Below are 12,830 nucleotides of genomic sequence, written 5' to 3'. Positions count from 1 at the left end.
GCAAAGTGAATCAGCTGTACATATACATATATCCCCATATCTCCTAGGGCAATCATTTGCATATCAAGAAGCCAGGAGTCAAGATCCTGAGGTTCTGCCCTTCATTCTGCAGCTTCCTTGCTGTGAACTGTCAGGCACATTACCACTTAGGCCCAGATTTAAGAATCCGTATGATTTGAATAATGCTTCTATTTCTCATCAGGGGGCTGCAAAGCTCAGTCAATGTTTACATGATGCTTCGGGGTGCCTATTTAGCAAACTGCAGGCCATGAAGATGTAAAACATCATCAGCTTCAAAAAAAGAAAAAAAATCCAGGCAGGGATGGGCGTGGTGAACACTAGGTCTGCTGTTTAAATGCCAGCCCTGCGTAAAAGGTACTGGTTGTTTTTTCCTCTGATCTAATCCTGTTAGTCATTCAAAATTTTAGTTGAGGAAGAAAATGTCAAAAGTTCCATCAAGGGTTTCTGCATGGTAGAGTTATGGGCTTACAGCTTTTTCCTTTATGGTGCTCTGTATTTTCTGAACTGTCCACATTGAACACATATTATTTTCTTTTCTTTTTTTTTTTTTTTGCGGTACACGGGCCTCTCACTGTTGTGGCCTCTCCTGTTGCGGAGCACAGGCTCCGGACGCGCAGGCTCAAGCAGCCATGGCTCACGGGCCCAGCCGCTCCGCGGCATGTGGGATCTTCCCAGGCCGGGGCACGAACCCGTGTCCCCTGCATCGGCAGGCGGACTCTCAACCACTGCACCACCAGGGAAGCCCCATATTACTTTCTTAATTGAAAAACTGGTAAATGTAAATATTTTCACTCTATAAGACTGTTTTTAAAGAGAGACGAAAGCTAACTATGTCAGACTGAATTATTGGTGCCAATTCTTTGCTTCCCCCCGGGAATGTTATAGATCTGCATCTTTGCCAAGGTATCATGGTGGGTGGAGCATGCCTCTGCCCATTGATGCTGGGCTTGGCCATGTGACTTGCTTTGGCCAATGGAAAGTTAGCAGACATGGTGCCAGCAGAGGCTTGAAACCTGCCTGTGCAGGTGGACGTGCACACGCTTGCTCCTGTCTCTTACCAGGAGAACATAATACCTTGGGTAGCTTCTGGCTCAAGGAAGAGGAGAGACACATGGAGCAGATCTAGACCCAGACTGCATCCTAGAACCAATCACAGCAGAGGCCAGGTTAAATAACCCAAAACCCAGGTGATCCGCAGCCACAGGAGAAAAAAGGGAATATGTATTGTTGTCTGAAAGTGAAACTTTGTGGTTATGTAGCATTATTGTTGTCAACTGGTACACCACCTAATACCACAAAAAAACTCAGGGGCAAAAGTAACTCATGGATTGAATTGCAGGGTATAAAAAGGGCCATGTAGCAACCTTCACTTGCCCAATTATAAAGGGGACCAAGTCAACCATAATCCCAGTTTGAGAAAACTCTTTAGTAGACAGGAGTTGTTTTCCTTCCTCTCATTAAATATATAATTATTTAATTACAATTATATTAAGTCCTATGAAAAGATGAGTCCATTCAACAATGAGATTTCACATTAAAAATATATTGAGTTTTTCAATGTTAAAATGTATTTTTTCGCAACATGATTTAATGTTTATAATTGTTTTCCACTTTATGTGTATAACATATTATGTTTCACCAGTATTCTTTTGCCAGATATCTAGATTTTAGATAATATGCGATTTTAATTATTATAAGTGGTGCTGCTCTAAACATAACTAAAGTTAATTCTCTACACATATTCACGACTATTTCCTTGTGATGAAATCTGAGGAACAGAATGGCTGGATTAAGGAATATGTAAATTTTAAAGTTTTTACTATGTCTTAAGTGTCTAGTTTTAATTTACTTTTGTAATTAATGGACCAGGATCCATACAGATTGAGTCAGCCCCAGATATTAACTGAGCACAAATTTTCCAATTAATTGAAAAAAAAAAATTACTCGAACTAATCCTGCTGGAATATATTGAAAACCTATTGGGTACCAGCTGTACTAGGCACAGTGCAGTGGCCACAAGTACAGACTGTGGAGCCACAACACCTGGGTTCAAATCTTGGCTCTGCTGTTTCTGAGCATCGTGATCTTGTGCAATTTACTCAACCTGTCTGTGCCTCAGTGTTCTCATCTGTAAAATGGGTATAAGAGTGCCTCCCTCATAAGTGCACAGAGATGTTGTAAGAATTAAATAAGTCAATAAATGTAATTCCCTAAAAGCTGTGCCTGCCACATAGTAAAGTCTTCGTGTCAGCTGTCATTAGGGATGAATAGATGAAAAGGTCACAGACCTTCCTCTCAAAGACCTAAGAGTTTAGTGAAACTTATAAAGGCTAATTGGGTGGCAAAATTTTCAAAATATAAATTAAGCCTTCACATAGTCTTTGTTTCAAAGAAAACAGTAGAAAACTGCTAAAGGAAAACAAACCTTGGAATAAAACAAAGTTAAACAATAGGAAGGCGGCTGGTCTTAAAGTTACAGAAACTATCAGGCACAAACTTATGATGTCAAAACCAGTTTGACATAAGTTTAGCAACAAGGTCTATTCCAAGGGAAGATCATATGTGATTATTTACAGTTGCCTAAAACTAGTGGAAACCATGTTTCTTAATGATCAGAAATGATGCTTTCTTCTCGCTGCTCTAACACCTGATACTAGCACAGTGCCTGACACAAAGCAGAAACTCAATTGATAAGGGTTTCAAACTGATGTTCACAAGACCAAGTTATCCATAAACTGCAAATATCCTAAATTCAATTTGTTATGCACCAATACTAATAGCCACCATTACTGGGCTAACTGCTTTGTATGTGTTACTTCATTAAATCCTCAGCTAAGCTATGTAGAAGACCAACTAAGAATGTTTTCTTCATATTCCAAAATCACTTTCAAGCTACTGTTTTTTAAAACAGGCTGATGTTCAAGAGATTTTTTTTAAAAGCTCTCCTAAGGAGTATTAAACATTTTTGAAAATTATCTGACCAAAAATTAATTAAGTAAAAGAATTTTGTCTCAAGCTAAATTGTAAAAGGTTAGCTAGAATTGCTAGAGCTGCTGAGATTTTGAAATGGGAATCAAGTTCAGCTTTTCTTTTCTATTTTTTAAAGGTAAAGGCCAAATTTCATGTTTCTGGTCATATATCTGCATCAAGTGCTATACCTTTGCATTATTTTAAAGTTTTAAGTAAACGGATTTAGCAAAAATTGGAGCAACCATTACTCCCCCCCTCCTATTGGTCAAAAATAGTTTAACCAAAGTAAGTAAATTCCCTAAGTGAAATTAGTAAGTAAGGGGTGAGCCTTTTAACGGTTAAGATTTAATCTCCCCTGCTAAAAAACTAAGGGTTAGACTAAATCTTTAGGATCTCCTACTTAAAAAAGCAAATATTCTGCATTTATAGAAATGAAAGCAAAGGAAAATGTCCTAACAAGCATTAAAAGAACATCAGTAAAACTCAAGTGTGAATATTTGCCCTAATTTTAATGAAGTGCAGCAATTTTTTGATGAATTTTTTCCCCTTGGCCTAAAGTCAGCTTCACCCTACACCTCAGCAGTGTGCCACAGTGGGTCACATGTTCTAGGCTCTGCGCTGATCATGGTACAGAAGCATTTCTGCTCCCAGAAATTTCATCTCCCAAAAGTCAAAATCCATAATTCTCCAAAAAAATGAAGAACTCAACTTGTTTTCCAGGTCATTTATGAACTGGCAGACAAGAGAAGACTTTATTGTTAAAAAACAATAAAGTTTCTTTAAAATATTTAGAGGAAAAAGCTCTTAGAATGAAAAAATAGAAATCTAACCTTTAGTGATTTACAATTAAGTTTAATAACATGAAAATTTATATGGGATATTATTTTTTTTTAAAAACATGCTTTAAGTTATTTTAATTTGGCTATCTTTCAAGCCAATAAAAGTTATCTGTAGATTTTCTAGATTTTAATTTTTTAATTAAATTTTAACAACACAATTTAAACATGGGTGAAAGGAAAAAATGGGTGAAAGGAAAAAATGGGTGAAAAATTTAAACAAGCACTTCACAAAAGGAGAAATATGAATGTCCAATGAGCACATGAAAAGATGTTTGACATCATTGAGTCATCAAGAAAATACAAATTAAAAACAGAAAGTGATACGACTACTAACCCATTTAAATGGCTAGAATTAAAAAAAACTGGCAATACCACAGATGGCCACGGATGCAGAGCAATTAGTTCATTCACCTGTTGCTGGTGGGAATGTAAAATGGTACCGTTTTGGAAACAGTTTGGCGGTTTCTTATGAGGTTCAACATACACTACGGATACACCTAACGACATAGATGCATCTTAAAAACAAACTGAGCGAAAGAAGCCAGACACAAAAAAGCATGCAATGTATGATTCCATTAGTATAAAATTCTTAAGATAAATCTAATCTATAGTGACGAACAGCAGCTCGGGGGTTGCCTAGGCCCAAAGAAGGGGCAAGGGAACATGTTATATCTTGACTTTGGTGGTAATTACACTGGGGTGTAAATTCGCTAAAACCCATCCACAGGTACACTTAGAATGGGTACGTTTTATTTTATGTAAATTATACTTCAGTAAAGTTTACTAATATAATCCTCAATTTAATGGCTCTCTGAATTGGATTAGGTTGTACCAAATGGTCTGTGGAGGGGCAGGTACATTCTAAGGGGCTGATTTTCACACAGGGAACTCCACTGTCATTGGGGACACACTACAGTTGTCCCCACCTATCCACGGGGATTGGTTTCAGGATTCTCACAGATGTTCAAGTCCCTTATATAAAATGGCACCGTATTTGTTTATCAACTATGCATGTACTCCCGGATACTTTAAGTCATCTTTAGATTACTCATAATACCTAATACAACGTAAATGCTGTGTAGATAGTTGCCAGCAGAGGGCAAATTCAAGTTTTGCTTTAGGGAACTTTCCGGAATTTTTTTTTTTTTTTAATATTTTCCATCTGTAGCTGGTTGAATCTGTGGATGTGGAACCCGTGGATACAGAGGGCCAACTGTACTGTATAAATGTAACCCCCTCTCTTAAACAAGTCACCCATGCGACTCACCAGTCAGAGCACCCCCCAGGCTTCCCCGCCGCAGCTGTCTTCCATCCTCACTCAGCTGTCTTTTAAACTTCAGCGACTTGCCAGGGCCGGAAGCCACGTCTGGGTTGCTGCATTTCCGAAATGGCATGGGCGGAGGGGATAGTATGTGGTCAAGCTGCAGAGAGAAGGACAGCGACATCACTTCCTGGGGATGCTCTCAACCAGAATGAAAGACACCACACCCCTCCCCACCAGGCATACTTTCTTCCCTCTTTTCCTTCTCTAAATCCCTCTCTCCTAACACTGTTTTGAATTTGGCTGGTTTAGAGACTTCAGGGTTCCACTGTTGGGTCTTCCATCTGAAAAAGTATCTGGCTTGCTGCAAAACCTCCACTGCTGTGTTTTTCAAGCGAATTAGTGGGTCATGGCGTATTAGTGGATCATGAAATCAAGTTTAGTAGATGGTGACCAGCAGAACAGAAATTATCAGAGTCCAATGAAGGAAGGAAAAGAATCATTTCATGAAATGGTTAAGTTACACATGTATGTGTGTGTATCCAGAGTCATTATGTAAAATATATCTTTCTGTGGGCCATGATCCTCCTAAAAAAAATGAAGAATATCGCTCTATAGATTCTACAGAGAATCCATAGATCACTTTAGTTGTTCACAAAAGAAAATTCACAAGCTTTCGGTACTCACAAATATACGTAGGGAAGGGAACTTTCTAAGCACCACAGCCCTTAATGGAAATTAATATGTCCTGATACCACTTCATAGCTTTTTAAAAGAAAACCTGTCACAAGAGTCATAGAAACCAAAGTCACTTCAAAAGACAGCTTTCTACAAAAGAATCCCTTGTGTCACAACACTTATTTCAATATCTGTCCTGCTTTCAGAAGAAAACCTCTCATACCTGAATAGGGCCCTATGTTTTAAAATGTTCTCCTTCAGGTAGGTATATATGCATGTATATGTGTCTAGATGGTTATTAAAGACAAAAATATTAATGTGCACGTGCATATACCCAGATAGTTATTAAGAATAAAAATGAAGTACAAAAAATATTCATGGATATTCCAACTGCCACAGAGAAGAGCCAGCTTCATAGAAATTTAAAAACAAACAAGAGTTGGGTAACACTGCTCAAAGCTAGGCATTTTTAGGGATGCTTCACTGAGATTTGTTTTGTTTTCCTGGGTAGGAAGAAGGTCATCTGCTTATACTTGTCAGAATTTTTTCAGATTAAGACTCTCATGGGTGCATTTACAGGAAAAGGAAATTCATGGATGAAGTCATCTATGTGTCTGTCTATGCCATGCAGCATATTCAAAACCATGGCACAAAAAGAAATCTGACCTTGCCTATGAGTAACTCCTCTCAAGCCAGTTGAAATGAAATAGACTACGCTCACTCAGCTGTTACGTGATGTCAACTCTCCCCCAAGCTCAGCTGTATTCATTAGTAACACAGAACAGCTGAATTTCAAGCACTTGTCAATCAGTACCATCTGAAATTCATTGCCAGTCAGTATTTTACTGTATTTCATTGCCACTTAGTAGTTTAGTGAGAGGTCCTCAACAAACTGGACGCGCATCCACTCCAGGACCTGCCCTGATCAGCAGGGAAAAGGAATTGCAGATTGTACTTTTGGAAGTATTTGTCAGGGCTGCTGTTCATTACATCCATGTCCTCCTTAGAACGGCCTCCAAGAGCGAATTTCTGTCTAGCGTTAGACACTTTGCCCTTAAACCTTACGGACAATGAAATGTAGCAAGGGCACCTTGGACAGTAACACACCAGCTACTAGAAAACGCAGAACCCAGCCAGGGGTCCAAATGCAGTCAGTCCATTACACAACGCAGAGGTTAATTTTGCCTCCTTCTTAGCTCTATTTTATGCCCTTACCCCTGTTTTTTTTTTCTTTTTTTTTCTGCCAATATTTTGGGGAAATTTTAAGGAAATTTGAAACAACAGAAAAGTTGTAAGATTAGTATAATAAAAACCATGTTCCCTTGACCAGTGGTGAATTGTTAACTTCCGCCCATGACTTTTACTCCTTCTCTCTCTCTCTCCCTCCCTCCCTCCCTCTCCCTCCTTCCCTCCCTCTCTCTCTCTCCCCCCCCTTCTCTTTGCCCTACCACCCCTATACTGAGAGTTAGTTGCAGACATTGTGGATTTTTACCCCTCAATACTTTGGCCTGCCTCTTCAAATAACAAGGACACTGTCTTAAATTCTCCTGCCCTGTATTAAATGTATTCTTCTAAGATGTCTCAAATCTTCTGTTATCAAGGGAAGTATAAATTCTAGGGAAAAAATAAAATATGTGGACTTAATATTAAAAATTTGCTTTTACAGCGAAAGAAAAACATGCAGCCACAAGGTGGCAATGTGTCATAGACATTCAACAAAATGCCCCAGAATCGCTACTACTCGCATAAGTGCACCAAGAACCCCTCAGAATAACCAAGTGAGTTAGGGTCCATTTCAGCTAGTCATTTTCTCTTAATTACTAGTGGCAGCTGCATTAAATACAAATATTTATTGTTTAAGGTTCACCAACTTCTGCTACTTATTTTTCACCCGAAGTTAAATTTTTCAGCTTGTGGAATTATAATTAATTTCTCTGGGGAAGTTTGTTGTATTGCTAATTAACAGAGGGTGAAAAAAGTAAGCAGAGGAAAGAAGATAATTCCTAAGGAGGAATTATGTGATCTCCTTACATATTTCCAACAAAGCCATAAAAGACCTGAAACAAGTGTAGAAGAAAGAGAAGGAAGTCAAGGAGAAAGTGTAGGCAAATAAAAAAGAAAATCCATGTCATCACATATAGAGTCATGAGCTACTGGTCCATAAGCCAGAGTTTTTTAATCAGAATCACAACCCCAAGAGAGGAGTATTATTTTAAATCTGGCAAAATCGAGGCAGTGAACTGTGAGGGCTGCAAATGTTCCCAACACAATATAAGCAGAAAAACCCATAAGCATTGCGCCATGTTCCAGGATCCCATTTTCTTCCTCACATCAAAATCACACTCTCAACAGCGCTCTCTCTAAATATATCATTTTTCCAAATTTGCTGTGTTGTCAGTCGCTCTACTTTTCTTTCTACAGTTAGTCAGAGCTTCTCAAAATGGTCCACTACAGCCCTGCAATTTATTTTTCATCTTTTGTCCTGATTCAAACACTCATGATCCCTTTAAAACATTTCATCAGACCCTGGAGCTTAAGGCAGACAGTCAACATATCACTTTGGACACTGCCCTCTGAATGATTTCAGTTTAATGTTTTCCAAGCTTTCCAAACTTCCAAAGTCTCCACAGTACAAGGAATTCAACTAAAGACTGAGGTTGTCTTTACAACTTTCACTCATGTTCAAGGACATCTAAGCCTGCATTTGTCATACTTGCTCTGAATACTTCTAATTTCCCTCACCAAGCAGTCAGTGGACTCCTGGAGAGCCAGACCCTACTCCCTTGTCACATACTCACCTAGCACACCGCTAGCCACAAAGTATCCTGGACTGAAACACATTCTCTGTACTTCATTCGCTGATGGCAAGCATTGATTTGTGGTAGACTAGCTTTCCTCAAAACTACCTACCTTTAGTTTTCTTAACCGCTTTTAGTTCCAATAGCCACAAAACAGTTAAGGTGCATTTGCATATTACTGAATTTGGAAGTCAGACAGACAGGGACCAAACTTAACTCTTACAGGTAAGCAACCTCTCTTGCTAGCAGTTTTTTTTTTTTTTCTAATTGAAGTACAGTTGATTTACAATGTTTCAGGTATAACAAAGTGATTCGGTTAAACACATACACACATACATATACACACACACACATGTATATGTATATATACACACAATCTTTATCAGATTCTGTCCCATTACATTATTACACGATATTGAATATAGTTCCCTGTGCTATACAGTATGTCCTTGTTGTTTACCTATTTTATATATAGTAGGATGTATTTGTTAATCCCAAATTCCTAATTTATCCCTCCTACCTCCTTTCCCCTTTGGTAAGTTTGTTTTCTATGTCAGTGAGTCTGTTTCTGTTTTGTAAGTAACTTCATTTGTATCATTTTTTAGATTCCATATATAATTGATATCATATGATAACTGCCTTTATCTGACTGACTTACTTCACTTAGTATGATCATCTCTAGGTCCATCCATGTTGCAGCAAATGGCATTATTTCATTCTTTTTTATGGCTGAGTAACACTATTCCATTGTATATATGCACCACATCTTCTTTATCCATTCATCCGTCAATGGGCACGCAGGTTGCTTCCATGTCTCGGCTATTGTAAATGGTGCTGCTGTGGACACTGGGGTGCGTGTATCTTTTCAAATTAGAGTTTTTGTCTTTTCCGTATATATGCCCAGGAGTGGGACTGCTGGATCATGATAACTCTATTTCTGTTTTTTAAGGAACCTCCATACTGTTCTCTATAGTGGCTACACTGACTTACATTGCCACCAACAGTGTAGGAGGGTTCCCTTTCCTCCACTCCCCCTACAGCATTTATTATTTATAGACATTTTGATGATGGCCATTCTGACTGGTATGAGATGATACCTCATTGTAGTTTCGATTTGCATTTCAGTAATAATTTTGCTAGCAGTTTATCACAGGAAACATGTAAGCGTCCTAGAGAACAAACGGTGTACACAACTACTGTAAGTCTGATCCAGACTTGGGGAAAAGTTTCCAAAATTACCAGTCCTACAGAAATGCTCATCACCAGAAATCTATACCTATCTTCTATAGTGATCATCGCCAACCATTGTCTGCTGTTTTACAACTAGCAGGACGAGTAACACAGAAGAGTCCACCACAATTACACTGTGGCTTCTGCCATCAGTGAATATGAATTAAAGCCAAATCATTTACAAGACTGGGTCTTATTCTGTTTAGTGTCTCTGCCATCACCACCACCACCACTACCACTGTCTCCAAACATGGACCATGTGTTTCTTCTATGGCTATATCCCACAGTTTCATCCATCTCTTTCTAAAAAGGCCTATTATACCTTTCGATGAACACTGAACTTGCAGCCTTCTTAACTGACAGCTTTCTCCAGCCTCATCTCCAGACACTTTCCTGCCCAAGCACACAAGTTCTCTCATTTACATGTTCACATAACCATTGTTATTTGGAAACTAAAGAGATTTTTCCAACTTCAGTAAATGGCAACTCCTTCTGTCTAGCTTCTCAAGTCACAAACCTTACACTTATTCTAAACTTCTCTTTCTTATTCTATAGCTGATCAGCAAATCCCCTAACTCAACCTCTAAAATATATCCAGAACCCAATCACTTCACCACTTTTACTGCTACCACTCCTGTCTCTGCCTTCCGGATCTCTCTTGAAATAGCCTCCCAAGAGATCTCTTTGCTTCCATCCTACTTCTCAGCACAGCAGTCAGTGACCCTTCTAAAACATAAGCCAGAGGCTTATGATCCTCTGCTTGGAGTCCTCCCATGACTTCCTCTGCTTGGAGTCCTCCCATGACCTCCCCTTCACCCAGAACAAAATCCAAAGTCTTGACAATGCCCTACAAGGTCCTACCATCTCTACCCCTATCCCTCTGAACCCAGCTCCTACTACTCCACTCACTCCACTTCCGTCTGTTGCCAGACCTCAAAAGCCCCAGGCATCTCCCCACCACCCAGAGCCTTTACACTGATTACTTCCTCTACCTGGGATACACTCCAGATATTAGCTACCATGTTTCCCCCATCCTAAAGGTCTCTATTAAAAGGTTACTCTTTCGGGGGGGGGGGGCCTTTCTCTAATGGCCCTACGTAAAAGTGTTACTGAACACAAGTTTGTGTGCCCCATGTACAGTGAAGTCAAATAAACGGAAACATTGGCATTTGGAGCAGAGAAAGGTTTATTGCACGGCCAAGCAAGGAAAATGGGTGGCTCACGCTCAAAAAACCCAAACTCCCTGAAGGGTTTCAGCAAAGCATTTTTAAAGGCAAGGTGAGGGAGGGGTATCCCAGGGTTTGTCATCAGCCCATGCACAATTCTCTGATTGGTTGATGGTAATCAATCCTTAGGTGCCAGAAGGTCTGGGGGCTAGGAGCTCATGATCATCAAGCAGTTAATTTCTTCCATTTGGTGGTGGTTTTAGCATCTGAAAAACTCAGGAAATATACATCAGATACTACCATCTAGGTACTTCAGAGAGGAGCTAAAGCAGAGGATATGGCGGAGAATTCTGTCCTGGGAAGGTCCCATAGGGTCCTGCTTGGTTACAAAGGGTAGGCCCATCACTTTTTTCCCTTTTCAATTTTTCTCCTTAGCATCTATCACTACAAACATGTTAGACCTTTTATATTTGTTTATTGTCCTTCTTCTCCCACTAGAATGTAAGTTACATGAAATTACATACTACTCTGTTTTGTCCACCATTTGTCCACTGCTCTACTTAAAAGGCACCTTATAAATATTTGTTGAGAGAACAAATTGCAAATCTCTGGTATTTAGATTAAACAAAAAATAAAAAAACATATGCAATAAAGGATTCTGATTACTGGAAAAAAACAGGATCAACTTATAATATTAAATGTTACTCAAGGTAAAAATGCTAAAGGGAGTCTAGCATTTTGACAAAGTTGAACACTTCATATATGAAAAAGGCCCTTAGGTTAGAGTAAATGGCATCTTTTCAAAGAATCTTTTCTATATACAAACTAATATGCTAATTTTCGAACACTGCTACCTCTGAAGGTGATTCCTAAATAATGAATTATTCGACCTTTTAAATCTATCCTAAGTAGCATAATCACTGTGTCTATCAGCTCCTCCTTTCAGTAATTCCTTATTCATTCCCAAGATGTGGCACCTGCATTTTAAAGACCCATCCAGAATGCATGTGCCCTAAGGCCAAAGTTCATTAGTTCAGAGGGATCACCTCACACATAATAGGGTCTGACAGTAAAGTCTTTTTTATGCTAAAAAAGAGAGAGAAAGAGATTGACTAGTAACTTAGGCTTATGAAGACACTGTTCACTTTTTCTGTTTCTTGATTTTAAATATTCTAAGAAACCAAAGATATGAAAATAAATGAAGAATTGTAACACTGCATAGACTATGCTTGTAATCTTAATGAATTGCTCTATTGCCTCCATCCAGAAGGAATCAAATTGGCAACCTGAAATGAGTTTATTGCAAAATTGGATTTTATTTACATTTAAACCAAGTCCTATAAACAACATTTTGAAATTTGATAGGGTTCTATAGTTAAGACAGTCATTATTGTTTTCATACTAATTCCTCAGTGGCCAGGAGTGCCAACACTTCCTATCTAATTAGGACATTTAACTCTTTCTATGCCTGTTTCCTCATTTGCAAAATGTCAGTAAGAATACTACCTATCTCTTGAGGTGGCTGTGAAGTTTAAAAGAGTTCATATACGCGCTTAAAACAATACATAGAATACAGTATGTGTGCAATAAATATTAGCTGTGGTGGCTATTAACATCGCCACGTAGAAGTTACTTCGTTCGGAAACATCTCTGTATGTGTACTTCATCATACATGGTTTGCAAGGAAATTAAACTGATTAGAGTTTTACTGAGTTGTCTTTTTTTTTCTTTCTTTATGGCTCAAATGAGAACTTGGTCTGAATGAACTGCTTTAAAATTATTTCAGGCCAAGACAAGAAATAACTGAAACATAAAAATAAATAAATAAATAAAATTATTTCAGGTTGTAATTCTTGTGCTGTGCTCT

General features: G+C 38.6%; 1 protein-coding gene across 6 annotated transcripts in view; it reads right to left on the bottom strand.

Annotated features, from left to right (window-relative positions):
• The window catches only part of MAST4 (microtubule associated serine/threonine kinase family member 4), a 569,622-nt gene that overhangs the window by 397,644 nt on the left and 159,148 nt on the right, over nucleotides 1-12,830 (bottom strand). For all 6 annotated transcript variants that reach the window (XM_089908940.1, XM_089908926.1, XM_089908928.1 and 3 more), the window contains exon 2: nucleotides 5,098-5,251. In XM_089908940.1, coding sequence (XP_089765066.1) covers nucleotides 5,098-5,251 — 154 coding nt within the window. The remainder of the gene's footprint in view (nucleotides 1-5,097; nucleotides 5,252-12,830) is intronic.

This window comes from Delphinapterus leucas, chromosome 3 (assembly GCF_059928025.1).
Source record: "Delphinapterus leucas isolate spDelLeu-1000000601 "Yukka" chromosome 3, BTC_Dleu_Yukka2, whole genome shotgun sequence".
Taxonomy (NCBI): domain Eukaryota; kingdom Metazoa; phylum Chordata; class Mammalia; order Artiodactyla; family Monodontidae; genus Delphinapterus; species Delphinapterus leucas.
This window is presented reverse-complemented; position numbering and strand designations above follow the sequence as displayed.